Source organism: Artemia franciscana, chromosome 20, assembly GCF_032884065.1.
Source record: "Artemia franciscana chromosome 20, ASM3288406v1, whole genome shotgun sequence".
NCBI lineage: Eukaryota > Metazoa > Arthropoda > Branchiopoda > Anostraca > Artemiidae > Artemia > Artemia franciscana.
The window spans coordinates 37,244,650-37,258,613 of record NC_088882.1 but is presented as its reverse complement, the minus strand read 5'-3'; the positions used below and the strand labels follow the sequence as shown (position 1 = coordinate 37,258,613).

Below are 13,964 nucleotides of genomic sequence, written 5' to 3'. Positions count from 1 at the left end.
AAATTCGGTGCTTTATTGTTCGAAATCAAGTAGTTCTGGATAGCATTTTGGCGATATTCGAAAATCAATTCTAGTTTAAATTTTGCGGAGTAAAAAACGGCAATCCTGCAATTTGTTGGTGTTAAGTCTCTTTAGTTTCATAACTTTGTACTTGGACTTGTAGAGGGACCAGATAAGGAGGCCAAGCCGGCATCTAGAAGGCTACGTATGGTTGACTCCCATTTGTCACGATCCTTTGCCAACGCTTCAGTAAACCGGAGCCAACAGCTCTCCCACTTTCTGCCAAATCTTCGAAATCCGCCAATAGGGTCGAGGTCGTTTTTGGCAGTTTCCCACCAATTCTTCAATTGACCGCCAGGTCGCCTGCACCAATATGGCAAAACAAGCACTTGCTTTATGATGCGGTCATAAGGTCTTCTAAGGACATGGCCAGTATAACGCAGTCTTCTCTGTTTGACATTCATGGCGGCGGGTTCTATTTTACGATTTCCCTACAAGGTTCTCAGACACGCTTAGTTTTGCAGTGTAGTTTTCAATATTAACAACAGTATTCACGTCAATGGAGACTTCAAGCTTCCCTACATGGTTCTCAGACATGCTTAATTTTACAATGTAGTTTTCATCAAGATCACATCATTTTAGACGCATTTCTCTTTTTTTTAATGTTCATAATTTTTGAAAGGTAATTGTAAACTTAGTTAATTTTCTGCATCTCGAAAGAGGATAATAAGACAGATTCTTTCGATGTAACATGCAAAACTTGACGCATGCCAAATTAACTTCTAAGATTCTTAGATTTTCAATGACGTATGGCTTTTCACCCTGCTTGTAATTTGCACTTAAAAAATGAATTTGAATATTGTAACATGACACAAATCGCAAAAATCAGGTGCTCGATTTTGTCTTTGTCTGCTGACCTACTGTCACCGAAAGCTTTAGTGCTTAGGGTGTATCCCATACCCCATGAAAAATGCAACTTTCATTTTTATAAGGTAATATATCCACTCACTGCATTGTTGTTCTTTCAGTCAGAAACACCCACCAAGAATATGACTTGATGACTCTATATGTTACTGAAAATTACTAAACCTACCTGAAGAATAATCAGCCGTAATCAGATTCCCCGCACTACTAAGTTCTCCAATGATAACACACCCCCTTGGTTTATTTGCATCAAAAGCAGCTTCTTTTAGAGCTTGTAAAACTCCAGGTCCCGAAATGGTGTGAACTGTGACGAGGTCAGCCCATGAAGATATGAAGAACTTTCCAGATGTGTACTGCATCTTTACAGTATTGCCGATGTCAGCAAATTTTCTACAAAATGTAGAAAAAAATAATTGGACAATAAAACAATTGGATTCACTGCGAAACAAGGAAAAAATAAATTCATCAATATTTCACAATAAATAGAAGGTAAGTTAGAGAAAACATTTTTGTATTTTACAACTTATGATCTATTTGAAAGGGACGATATGACAATTTTTACTTAGAGGGGCAAGTTCAAAGCTATCTAGTAATAAACGAATTAGGATGGTGCGGTCAACCAAGTGAAAAACTTTTTGGAAATACACTAATACAAGGTTAACCAAACATTTGATTTCTCTAAGTTACTTAGTAAAGTGCTAAGTAACTTACTAAGTAAGTTACTTAGTAGGATAGTAAAGTGCACATGGTGATGGGTGGTGGAAGTTTTCCTTAAATTACCATACTGTCAGACGTCAATGCTAGGACTAATTTTAACTTTAAGCCAGTCACAAAGGAAATCTTCGTAAAATTGGAAAAAACTGGAGTGAGTGTAATGGAACGTACTTTGGCAAAAGTCAGGTTAAAAGATTTCTTTGGGACAAGTGTTACAAAACCATGTTTCCAACGACTTGAGTATTTATCAAATTTTGTGATTTGGTTCAAATATCTGATAAAGGTTAAGCAATTTTTTCTGAAAAGGCTTTAATTAAATTAATTGGTATGCCCAAGGGGCAATTTCTCGATTTTCAAAACTCAAGATTTTATTTATCGAAAAGAGGAGGGAAAAATTCGAAGGGGAAGGAGGTATTAAGGGGAGGAATATTTGGACATGAGCAAGTGAAATCGGGAAAAATTTTGAACGACGGAAGGAAGCTACAAATTCAAATCATTGGCAATCTTATTGGAGGGTTCAGTGAGATGAAAATAAATTTCAGAAGTATCATTCCTAGGGCTTATTAGAATATAGATCTTTAACTTTACTATTATAATAATTGGAAACTGCTTCTTTTAATTTTTTCTTTATAAACTTTAAACTATTAGCCTCAGTAATACGATCTTGCTTAAAAAAATTTGATTTTTTTTTCTTGTAAGTTTTTGAAAGGTCCCAGTAACATAGGGCTTATCAGTAGATCACGCTTTGATATTTTTTTTTCTCAGAAACCGGCATTCATAATTACTCTTCAATAAATTTTGGAGGGATAAAGCCTAGCAGCCAATGTCATTTATCTGACACACAGTGGACCAATTTTCTCTAGTAAGCCAAAACCGACTTGGTAGAGTCCTGAGTCAATAAGAGATCTATAGACAGTTTCAAAAATAGAAAAAACGACTGTGTAATTTTAGCCAGAGGAGAAGGAGTAGGCTAAAGTGGTAACTACCCCCTAGAGGAGGCAGAGTGGAGACAAGTTTGTAAAAGTTTAATATATTGGTGCATATTAAATCAAGATTAGTATTGGCAGTTGGGACCTTTGCAATATGTTTTAAAATTAAAAGTATTACAGGTAGATTCATGTTTTCATTCATTTGCATCACCCATTAGAAATACTCCAGCATTTGGGAATTTTGGTAGTTCAAAGTCAAAACTTGCACGTAATTTTTCAATAAAATTTATTTTGTCAGCGACCTCCGATTATGAGAGTAATAAGAATTACAGAGGACAATTAAATTGACTGTACGTCATCGACGTAAATCGACTGTACGTCAAATACCCACATAATCTCATCAAAGGGAGCTAGAAAAAGAATAGAAGTTTCACTTGGATATAAGTAATTACGGATAAAGAAAAGAATTCCACAACCTTTCTGCAAATTTTTGCGAGCATGCGCAGTTATAGCGATTATATCTCCATCTATATATTTTAAAAAGGGAGTCTAATTCATCAAATTTTCTAAAGTTAAGGCTATCAGCGTTAACAAACGTGAGGGGGGATTAAAACGACTTGTGAAGGTATAATTTTTACGTTTTACTATTTTATATCACAAATGAGGTCAGGGGGCCTAGTGGGATTCGTAGCAGGGGCCAGACTCGTGTAGTCGGAACAGGGAACTGGGGGAGGAATCATATCCATCTTTTTCATATGCAAGGACATTTGATTGAGCAGGTAGCAGCGGAATATCTTAACAAGAGTTACCAAGTAGCGGTTGAGTTTGAGGTGAACTGGAGGAATATAAAGAGATGAGGTTGTTCTTGTAGGGATGTGGTACGAAGTCCCCATTGAGTGGGTTCACAATTTGCGGGGAAGGATGCATGGAGAGGTAGGAAAATGTTGAAAAGCAGGCTGCAGGATGGCTGGGAGGGCAGTTGGGCTTATCTTTGAAAAAGAAGGAAGGGAGTATGGATGTGGATATGGAGGATGAGATATCCTTTGGATAGATATCCGATTGGAAAGAACGGGTTGTACTAGCGATTGACTTGAGAGTTTTCTTGTATGCGAGCGATGACCTAAAAAATAATTGCTACAATTAAGAGAATTAATGTGATTTCTGAGCAGATCAGTTTTGTAAAAATCTTCTACAACCCTTAATCAGTAAGTTAATATGCATAACCAAAGCATCTTCTGCTTAAATTTTTTTTTTTTTTACAAATACCAACATGGGGACATTTACACGAATTTTTCGTGCAACAGTTGAAAACATAAAATTTACAAATATGTAGATACTTACCATTACTAGACTTAAATCTTCTGTCTATAAAGCTCAAGTGCACATTAAGTTGACTACTTTTAAAATAACTGAGCAATTTTTTTTTTAATATTACATTGCATTGGTAGAGAATTTCCGCTTACAAGTCCGACTTCAGTGTCAATTTTCAGATGGGTTATTACCAATAGATTTACCAAAAAAAAAAAAAAAAAAAAAAAAAAAATCTTCAGTTGAAGAAAGGTCAGTAGGATCAATTTGCGTAACCTTTTTCATACCCTGAGAAAATTCTGACGAAGGTAGTTCACTAGCACTTGCTTGGTTCAGAATACTAGAAAGACCTGTAATACATTTGGTGACGTATTCTGGTTCAAGGAGTTTGATAGTAGTATTTACGCAATGTGAAGAATTTTGAAGAAAGGTTATCTGGAGCAGAAGTATCAGCTAAAGGAGGAACGCGGTGTAATGGGTTTTTATGCATGTATAGCATCAATAATTGCCCGCTGAAAGCCGAGTTTTGACTTTTCGATTTCATTGTTCTTGAAGAGATCACTTTACTGGCGCTCGTAAAGATAGACAAGCTATTATAAAGAAATCCGAGATTAATAATTTTTTTCTTGAAATTGACAATTTCAGCGCCTTTTTTAGGCAATCATCACATGTACGGGCTCAAAGACATTAGTAGTTTTTACATAGCGTGTAAAGCTACTTTATTGGAACAAAAGATGTGTGGGGTAATTTGAGACTGATGGTAAGTGGTTATTTTTGCAGAATAAATTAATCCAGGAGAATTACTGTTGTCATTACTCGAAACAAGCTACGGCCGGGTAATTTACAATACCAAATAACACGACCACTTCAAGTCGATTATTGTTGAAAATAGTCGAATTTTCTTCATTAAAAACAAGGTAGGATTTAACAACCTCGATCGGTTGGACCACTTCTGGGTAATTATCGATAATATTAATATCGTATTTTTCAACCGTTTACGATCGACATTGTACGCATAACCAACTAGGGTTGCAACCCTAACTGAAATTAGGGTTGCATAACCAAGCTGGGCGCAACCAAGCATTGCAATGAACACACTCGAATGACCCAGTTCCACATTTTCTATAGCATTAGTTACAAGGATAGGACATTATAGGCTAAGAAACAAAAACACAGACCTTCAATTGGAGGCTACATCTGCAGCTAAAACCTGGTTACCTAAGCCAGGATTAGCATTGGTACTTGCTAAAAAATAGTTCACAAGGCTGATCTTGCGTCTTCACCTATAAAGCACAGGCGTCATTTAAATAAAAACAAAAAACGTCTTGACAGGTCGACCTCTAGATGAAAACTCAATGAGGCTGAAATGCAATTGGAAGTGTCCCATGTGACCGAGCAAAAGTAAAAGGACACAAACTGTCCTACGCAAGGACACAAACTGAGCGTAGATTTAAGAGGGGTTTAATAACAGACATAATTGGAAAGCTATATAACTAGTCTGGACTTTGTCATGAAGAGACGCTACACTCCACAAATTTGACTGAAAAGTAGATATCCAAATGATAAGACAATAAGAAATATATGATTGAATCAAAGAAAAGAAAAGAAGACGTAAGATAGATCCAGGGAATGTGTGCTTCAACTTCCGTAAGATGCCAAAATTCCTGGCAATCTTAACCTTTAAAGCATTAATATGGAATTTGTAAGACAGATTCTCACCTCGAAGGATTCCAAGGAATCGGACATAGCCACTTTCAGATCTAAGGAAAGTACCACAGGACGTATGTTTCATACGAATACTTGGGAACGCTGAAGAAATCCTAATAAAAAAGAACTTAGGCTTGGAAATGTTAAAAGCCAAATAGATCATATTAAACCCATATAAATAAAAATACCCATATAATATGGGTCAAACCCACATAAATAAAAAATAAAAAAGGCAATGGGCCGAGGATAGATCCTTGATGGACTCCATTTTCAACCATAAATACATTTAGAAGGTTCTTGCCAATAAAACATCTTCCTATTTGAAAATTAAGTAAAAAAAAAACTAGTTTTTTGACTGTAAGTGAGGAGCAACATTAAAACTTAAAACGAACAGAAACTACTCCGTATATGAAATGGGTTGTCCCCTCCTCAACACCTCGCTCTTTACGCTAAAGTTTGACTCTTTGCCACGATTCTACTTCTTAAAACAATTAAAAGCTTTAGCGTAAAGAGCGAGGCGTTGAGGAGGGGACAACCCATTTCATATACGGAGTAGTTTCTGTTCGTTTTAAGTTTTAATGTCGCTCCTCACTTACAGTTAAAAAAACTTAGTTTTTTAATTTAATTTCTGAACGTTTTTGAATTAATGCATGCTTGATTTTGGTTCTCCACAAATAAATTATGTGTAATTTGAAGGATAACTCCTTGGGTCACCTTTAAACAGGACTTTTACTCTTGCACTATTAAGGGATAATGGAAAAATACCAGGATCAAAAGAGGCTTGAACTAGCTCAGTTAAGGGTGAGACAATTGCTGGTAAAATGAACTTGATAACCTTAGAAGGAATATCATCTGGGTCTGACGACGAAGTAGCTTGCAGGGAAGAGATAATTCTACAAATTTTGGACTCACTTATGGGCTAAATCCCCATTGATTTTGGACAAGTCGGGCCTAAATAGGACTTGTAATCCATATCAGAAGGTTTTGGAAAAATAGCTCCTGCAGTAGTTTCCCTAACAGCAGAAACAAGACGCTAGCCAACTTTCAACAACATCTATGCCGGCTACCAAATGGTCGTTGATTAAAAGACTTTCAAGAAAATCTGATCTCGGAGGACCAGGCTTAGGAAACGAATTAATATGTTTCCTGGTCTTCCTTTCCACAATCACAAAACTTCCTAAAATAAAAATCAGACTTAGAACGGCGAATAATTTATTAAAATACGTCCCTGTAACTTTTATATTAATCCAGGTAACGAACTAGAGAAGAAGTTTTCTATTTTTTCAAGATGATCCTTTCTTCTCCGCTCTTGAACAAACCGGGAGTCATCTAACGGTTTAAAGTCTCTGCTTTTACAGGAAGGGCTAACTTTGAAAGAGTAGGAAAGTGGTCTGAAACGTCGCTTACCAGGAAATGGTAAAATGGTTATTAAGAAATGGTAAAAAAAGGGAAAAATATTCAATTAATTTATTATTGTAACTAACCGTATTATAAATAATTACAATTAATTACAATAAACTATATAGAACACATTGTATGTTTCGTAAAAAAAAAAAAAAAAAAATAAAATATATATATATATATATATATTTGTGATATTTTCTCTTTTTATTTCCAATTTTTGTAGTTTCTTCTTTATCTTCTCTTTGATAACGAAATCGAAAAATATTAAAGAAGGTTTTTCTGATGGGTATTATTGAAACATTGACTAGCCTACACAATAGGCTTTCTGAAACAGCCAACCGGCGTTTGTCGCCTAACTATAGTTTGATCCAGTTTTTCTATAACTATTTTTCTAGATGTTCTTTTTATTGCACATGCTTTTCTATTTTAACAGATCTTTTAACTCAATTATTCATACGCTGTAAGTGATAATAAATAAATATTATATGAATTATACATTCTCCTAAAATTATATTTCCAAGACAATTCCTTACCTGTCTTCCAGAAGAAGGAAGTTATGCTTCATCGCCAAGCCAACGAGCATACAAGCAGTTTCCCCCGAAAAGTCTTTTATAATATCCATATGGGTTTTGAGCACACAAATTTCAGGACCAACTTTTTCAGCTAATTCCAACAGCTCTTTGGTTGTAGTCACATCTGCCGAAACACACAGATTTGTCTTCTTTTCTTCAATTATTTCTAATAGTTTCTTAGCCACAGGGTTGACGCAGTGATTCACACGCTTACTGAATGGCATAAATCTTCGAGAATGCTCCATCACTAGAAGATAGAATTAGGGTAAAAAATATTTCGTAGTTTTTTATTTCCATTCTTCAATCAAATTTTACGTTTTAATTCGTTTTTAGACAGATTTTATTCCAAAAGGGGGTCCAAATTCCACATAATGTCATGAACCGGCATTCTCCTTTTTGAAAAGAAATGGTCTCAAATGCAAAGCTTGAATTGCGCAAAGTTCTTTTTTTTCTCTCTGGATTTGCACCAAGACCTACAGTTTCATTGCATACAGGAACTTCCAAGCATGGAGAGGCGATGAAGACCCGCCGTGCAAAAGTGGGGTAGCATGGCAGCAATGCTACTTGGCAGGTTTCAGGGCCTAGTGAAAGTTATTGGCAGATTTTGTCTGAAAATACTATTTTCACATGTAAAATACGTTTTGTTTTAAGAAATGCTGTCAAAACACAAGTTGTGCTGCTAAAGCATCGGCAGCTTTTGGAATCCTGTCGAATTCTGCTACTGGCAGCTTTGCAACTTTGTCCACGACTGATGAAGACTTTCGACTGATATAACAGAATTAAAATTTTTAAGGAAACTATAAGCACATTCTTATAGACACTTCATCTGCTTAAGATTACAGACGTCCGATCAAATCGGCTACACTTCACGAAGCTAAGATTCATATGCTTTCCTTTTGTAACAAATTCAGGTACGCTAAGATTTTAATAGCCGGTTAAAAGTAAATGGCAAAAAAAAAACGAACAAATATTGGCATTTGGCGCCAGTAAAGTGATCTCTTCAAGAACAATGAAATCGAAAAGTCAAAACTCGGCTTTCAGCGGGCAATTATTGATGCTATACACGCATAAAAACCCATTACACCGCGTTCCTCCTTTAGCTGATATTTCTGCTCCAGATAACCTTTTTTCAAAATTCTTCACATTGCGTAAATACCAAACTCCTTGAACCAGAATACGTCACCAAATGTATTACAGGTCTTTCGAGTATTCTGAACCAAGCAAGTGCTAGTGAACTACCTTCGTCAGATTTTTCTCAGGGTATGAAAAAGTTTACGCAAGTTGATCCTACTGACCTTTCTTCAACTGAAGATTTTTGGTAAATCTATTGGTAATAACCCATCTGAAAATTGACACTGAAGTCGGACTTGTAAGCGGAAATTCTCTACCAATTCAATTTAATATTAAAAAAAAAATAGCTCAGTTATTTTAAAATTAGTCAACTTAATGTGCACTTGAGCTTTATAGACAGAAGATTTAAGTCTAGTAATGGTAAGTATCTAAATATTTGTAATTGGTGCGGTCAACCAAGTGAAAAGCTTTTTGGAAATAAACTAATACAAGATTTAGCCAAACATTTGGTTTCTCTAAGTTACTTGGGTATATATTACTCCAACAACTTGGGTATATATTAAATTCTGTGATTTGGTTCAATTACAATTAAAACTTCTTTTTTTTCTCTCTGGATTTGCACTAAGACCTACAGTTTCATTGCATACAGGAACTTCCAAGCATGGAGAGGCGATGAAGACCCGCCATGCAAAAAGTGAGGTAGCATGGCAGCAATGCTACTTGGCAGGTTTCAGGGCCTAGTGAAAGTTATTGGCAGATTTTGTCTGAAAATACTATTTTCACATGTAAAATACGTTTTGTTTTAAGAAATGCTGTCAAAACACAAGTTGTGCTGCTAAAGCATCGGCAGCTTTTGGAATCCTGTCGAATTCTGCTACTGGCAGCTTTGCAACTTTGTCCACGACTGATGAAGACTTTCGACTGATCAAACAGAATTAAAATTTTTAAGGAAACTATAAGCACATTCTTATAGACACTTCATCTGCTTAAGATTACAGACGTCCGATCAAATCGGCTACACTTCACGAAGCTAAGATTCATATGCTTTCCTTTTGTAACAAATTCAGGTACGCTAAGATTTTAATAGCCGGTTAAAAGTAAATGGCAAAAAAAAACGAACAAATATTGGCATTTGGTGTGGTATAAAAAAAGTCGATAACCTTCGCATTAAGATGAAAGAAAATGCGTAAATTAAATGGGCACATAGAGAAAGAAAATATCCGAAAAACAAGCAATTTCTGAATTGTATCCTCGCTCTTATCCCTCCATATATACATTGCAGGGGAATTAGACAGTTATTGTGTTTTATTATTGTTATTACAAGGGTGATAATTAAGTTGTCAACTGACTAATGGGTGTCATTGTATGAGCATACCTCTTAATATACATAGCCACGTCGCAGAAATGCAGTCAAGGATTTTTTTCTTCTTTGAAGGGAGGCAATGCGAAATTAGTAATTGCATTTATTGATTAATTTTGTTGTATTTTGGCTGAAATATGTCTCATCACATATGTTACTGTCACATATTATACTCTAATACACATTTAATGTTCTATTCTAATCGGTATTTCTAGCACTTGAGTACCTATTGGTGATTTGGAGAGGATCCAGGAGGATCCAGGATGTTCAATATTTTTTGAACATTTGAGGGTAGGAAAATATCAGCTTTTAGACACCTTCAGCACCAGACGGACCTCATTTCTTCCGAACATACGTTCCAAGATGCATCTTCGTTTACCAGGGATAAAACGTTTTGAAATTTTTTTCAAGAAATTTTTTAACAATTTTATTTATTTACTAACTCCCCCTTTGCGGGCAGTCCCTCAGAGCTCAATGAAGAAAAAATGTGTCAATACGGAATCTTTTCTTTTCTTTCATCCAGTTTTAATAGTTCAAATTGCAGGGGAAAGGGGTATAAAGTTCTTTCATGGTTAATACTTTACTAAAAAACTGTCGTTTGTATCAAGTGAAATACTATAATCCAAAGACATATTCTTATATTCAGAACACAGAAGATATACATAGAATACACCGGATAGAATATTTGGATTAGACGTGTACTTTTTTGTCCTATATTCTTTTTAAGTGTTCAAGTCTGTTTATGATGATGTAACTAATTTACAGGGGGGAAGGGGTATAAAGCTCTTTCATGGTTAAAGCTCTTTAACATGTATTGAGTAATTTTGTTGTATTTTGGTTGAAATATGTCTTATCACACAATTTTTACTGGTACATATTGTACTCTAATATACATTCAATATTCTATTCTAATCGGTATTCCTAGTACTTGAGTACCTATTGGTGATTTAGAGAGAATCCAGGAAGGAACTACAAGGGTTATTCTTGCAGAAAAATATCTTATTACACGTGGAGATATTTTGATTACACTAAGTTTATCAAGTCTCCGTGAGCGCCAATTTCATTTACTACCGCACGTTACTACCACCTATTATAACAGTCCAAGGGAACACTCGCACGAGAGGTAAACTACAGCCAGCCATAGGAAAAAATTCCGCAACTCTTTTGTGCCACTTTTGTGGCAATTCAGCAACTCTTCCTTTCAGTTATGAAAGGAAGGTCCCCTCCTTTTTTTAGTTATGAATAATAGCCTCGCTTGGCAATTTCCTGACAGATGGAAATTTGTGAAGATTCTGCTACAGAAATATAAACAAGAGCTAAGAGCTCATATGGCACTTGTGACGAGGCCAGAAGAGCTAAGAGCCAAGAGCTCATATGGTATGAGCTCTAACAAAATTCTATGAATCAATAGATTGATTTGAAAGGAAAATCAGAGTCTTAATGCCGGTCGGGACTTTTCAAAAGTAAAACAGTTCAAAATAGGGATGATACCTTTTTATTGACAGTGAATAGATATAAAATTATTTAACTGGATATTTCGAACACATACACAAGTGTTCGTCATCAACAGTTTTACTGCTGATGACGAACACTGTATAACTTTTAGTCTAGAACTTTTACTTATTCTTACCATCAAGTTTCATCCGATCTCTCCACTCTAAGCGTTTTCCAAGATTTCTGTTTCCCTCCTCCAACCCCTATGTCCCCGGATCCAATTCGAGTCAAAAATGGAGCATCTAAGACATAAGATCCTTCTATATATCAAGTTTCATTAAGATCTGATCACCTATTCGTAAGATAAAAATACCCCAATTTTCACGTTTTCCAAGAATTCTGGTTTCCCCTCCAACTCCCCCAATGTCACAGGATCTGGTTGAAATTTAAAATAAAAGCTTTAAAGCACAAGATCCTTCCAAATATCAAATCAAACAGTTCGTGGTAACGAACTGTAGTAAGGAGCGACCCGGCTCAATAGTAACCGAAACTCTAAAAAATGGTATTTTGATACCAATAGTTACATAAAAAAAATCACATTTTTAAACTGATTTTAAATATATAACTTTCATCAAGATTAGTCTTACCTATCAAAAGTTAGAGCCTGAGAAAATTTACCTCATTTTAGAAAATAGGGGAAAACACTCCCTAAAAGTCATAGAATCTTAACGAAAATCACACCATCAGATTCAGCGTATCAGAGAACCTTACTGTAGAATTTTCAAGCTCCTATCTACAAAAATGTGGAATTTCGCATTTTTTGCCATAGGACAAACCACGGATGCGTGTTTATTTGTTTTTTTTTCCCAGGGGTGATCGTATTGACCCAGTGGTCCAAGAATGTCACGAAAGGGCTCATTATAACGGAAATTAAAAGTTCGAGTGCCCTTTTTAAGTGACCAAAAAAACTGGAGGGCACCTAGGCCCCCTCCCACGCTCATTTTTTCCCAAAGTCACCGGATCAAAATTCTGAGATAGCCATTTTATTCACCATAGTCGAAAAACCTAATAACTATGTCTTTAGGGACGACTTACTCCCTCGCAGTCCCCGTGGGAGGGGTTGCAAGTTACATACTTTGACCTGTGTTTACATATAGTAATGGTTACTGGGAAGTGTACGGACGTTTTCAGGGGGATTTTTTTTTGGTTTGGGAGGGAGAGTTGAGATGGGGGGGGTTAGTGGGAGGATCTTTCCATGGAAAAACTTCTCATGGGGGAAGCGACTTTCAATGAAGGGGGCGCAGGATTTTTTAACATTATTTAAAAAAACAATGAAAAAATAAATATGAAAAGTTTTTTTCTACTGAAAGTGAGGAGCAGCATTAAAACTTAAAACGAGCAGAAATTATTGCGCATATGAGGGGTTTATCTCCTCGTAATACCTCGAGGTTTCAATTCTTATTCAGTTTCAACTATTTATTCTACGGCCTTTTTGGTTCACGGGTCATTCTTAAGGAATTGGGACAGAATTTAAGCTTAAGTGTAAAGAGCGAGGTATCGACGAGGGGTGAACCCCTTCATATACGCAATAAAAACATACTAATATAGAAGTTCGTTACGTAAGTTAATTTCATAAGTTACGTATATGTTTTACTAATGAAAAAGTATGTAAAAAATTGAAAGTTCTAGTTGCCTTTTTAAGTAATCAAAATTTGGAGGGCAACTAGGCCTCCTCCCTCGCTCCTTTTTTCTCAAAATTTTCCAATTAAAACTATGAGAAAGCCATTTAGCCAAAAAAAATTAATATGCAAATTTCGTTTTAATTATTTATGTGCAGAGAGCCAAGATCAAAACATGCATTATTTCAAAAACGTCCAGAAATTAAACAAAGAAAATAAGTTTTTTTAATGAAAGTAAGGAGCGACATTAAAACTTAAAACAAACAGAAATTACTCAGTATATGAAAGGGGCTTTCCCTCCTCAACGCCCCGCTCTTTACGCTAAAGTTTGAATCTACTCTACTTCTTAAAACAATAAAAAACTTTAGCGTAAAAAAGTTTACTTTTTACGTTAAGTTTAAACTTTAGCCTAAAAGTTTTTTACTGTTTTAAGAAGTAGAGTTAAGAGAAAGAGTCAAACTTTAGCGTAAAGAGCGGGGCGTTGAGGAGGAAAAGCCCCTTTCATATACGGAGTAATATCTGTTCGTTTTAAGTTTTAATGTCGCTCCTTACTTTCATTAAAAAAACTTGTTTTTTTTAACTTAATTTTATTAAGATCTGATCACCCGTTCGTAAGTTAAAAATACCTCATTTTTCCGAATTACCCTCCCCCCAACTCCACCAAAGAGAGAGGATCCGGTCCGGTTATTTTAGTCACGTATCTTAGACCTGTTTTTATTCTTCCCATCCAGTTTCATCCTGATCTCCCCGCTTTAAGTATTTTCTAAGATTTCTGCCCCCCCCCCACAAGGACGCTGGATCCAGTTGAGATTTAAAATACGAGATCTGAGTTACGAGGTCCTTCTAAATATGAAGTTTCATG

The 13,964-nt window shown here is 35.7% G+C and overlaps 1 protein-coding gene across 1 annotated transcript in view; it reads right to left on the bottom strand.

Annotated features, from left to right (window-relative positions):
• Positions 1-13,964, bottom strand: part of LOC136040205 (uncharacterized) — a 63,175-nt gene that overhangs the window by 11,731 nt on the left and 37,480 nt on the right. The window contains exons 5-6 of the mRNA XM_065724363.1: positions 7,520-7,805; positions 1,094-1,314 (exon numbers count right to left, since the gene is read on the bottom strand). Of these exons, the coding sequence (XP_065580435.1) occupies positions 1,094-1,314; positions 7,520-7,805 (507 nt within the window). The remainder of the gene's footprint in view (positions 1-1,093; positions 1,315-7,519; positions 7,806-13,964) is intronic.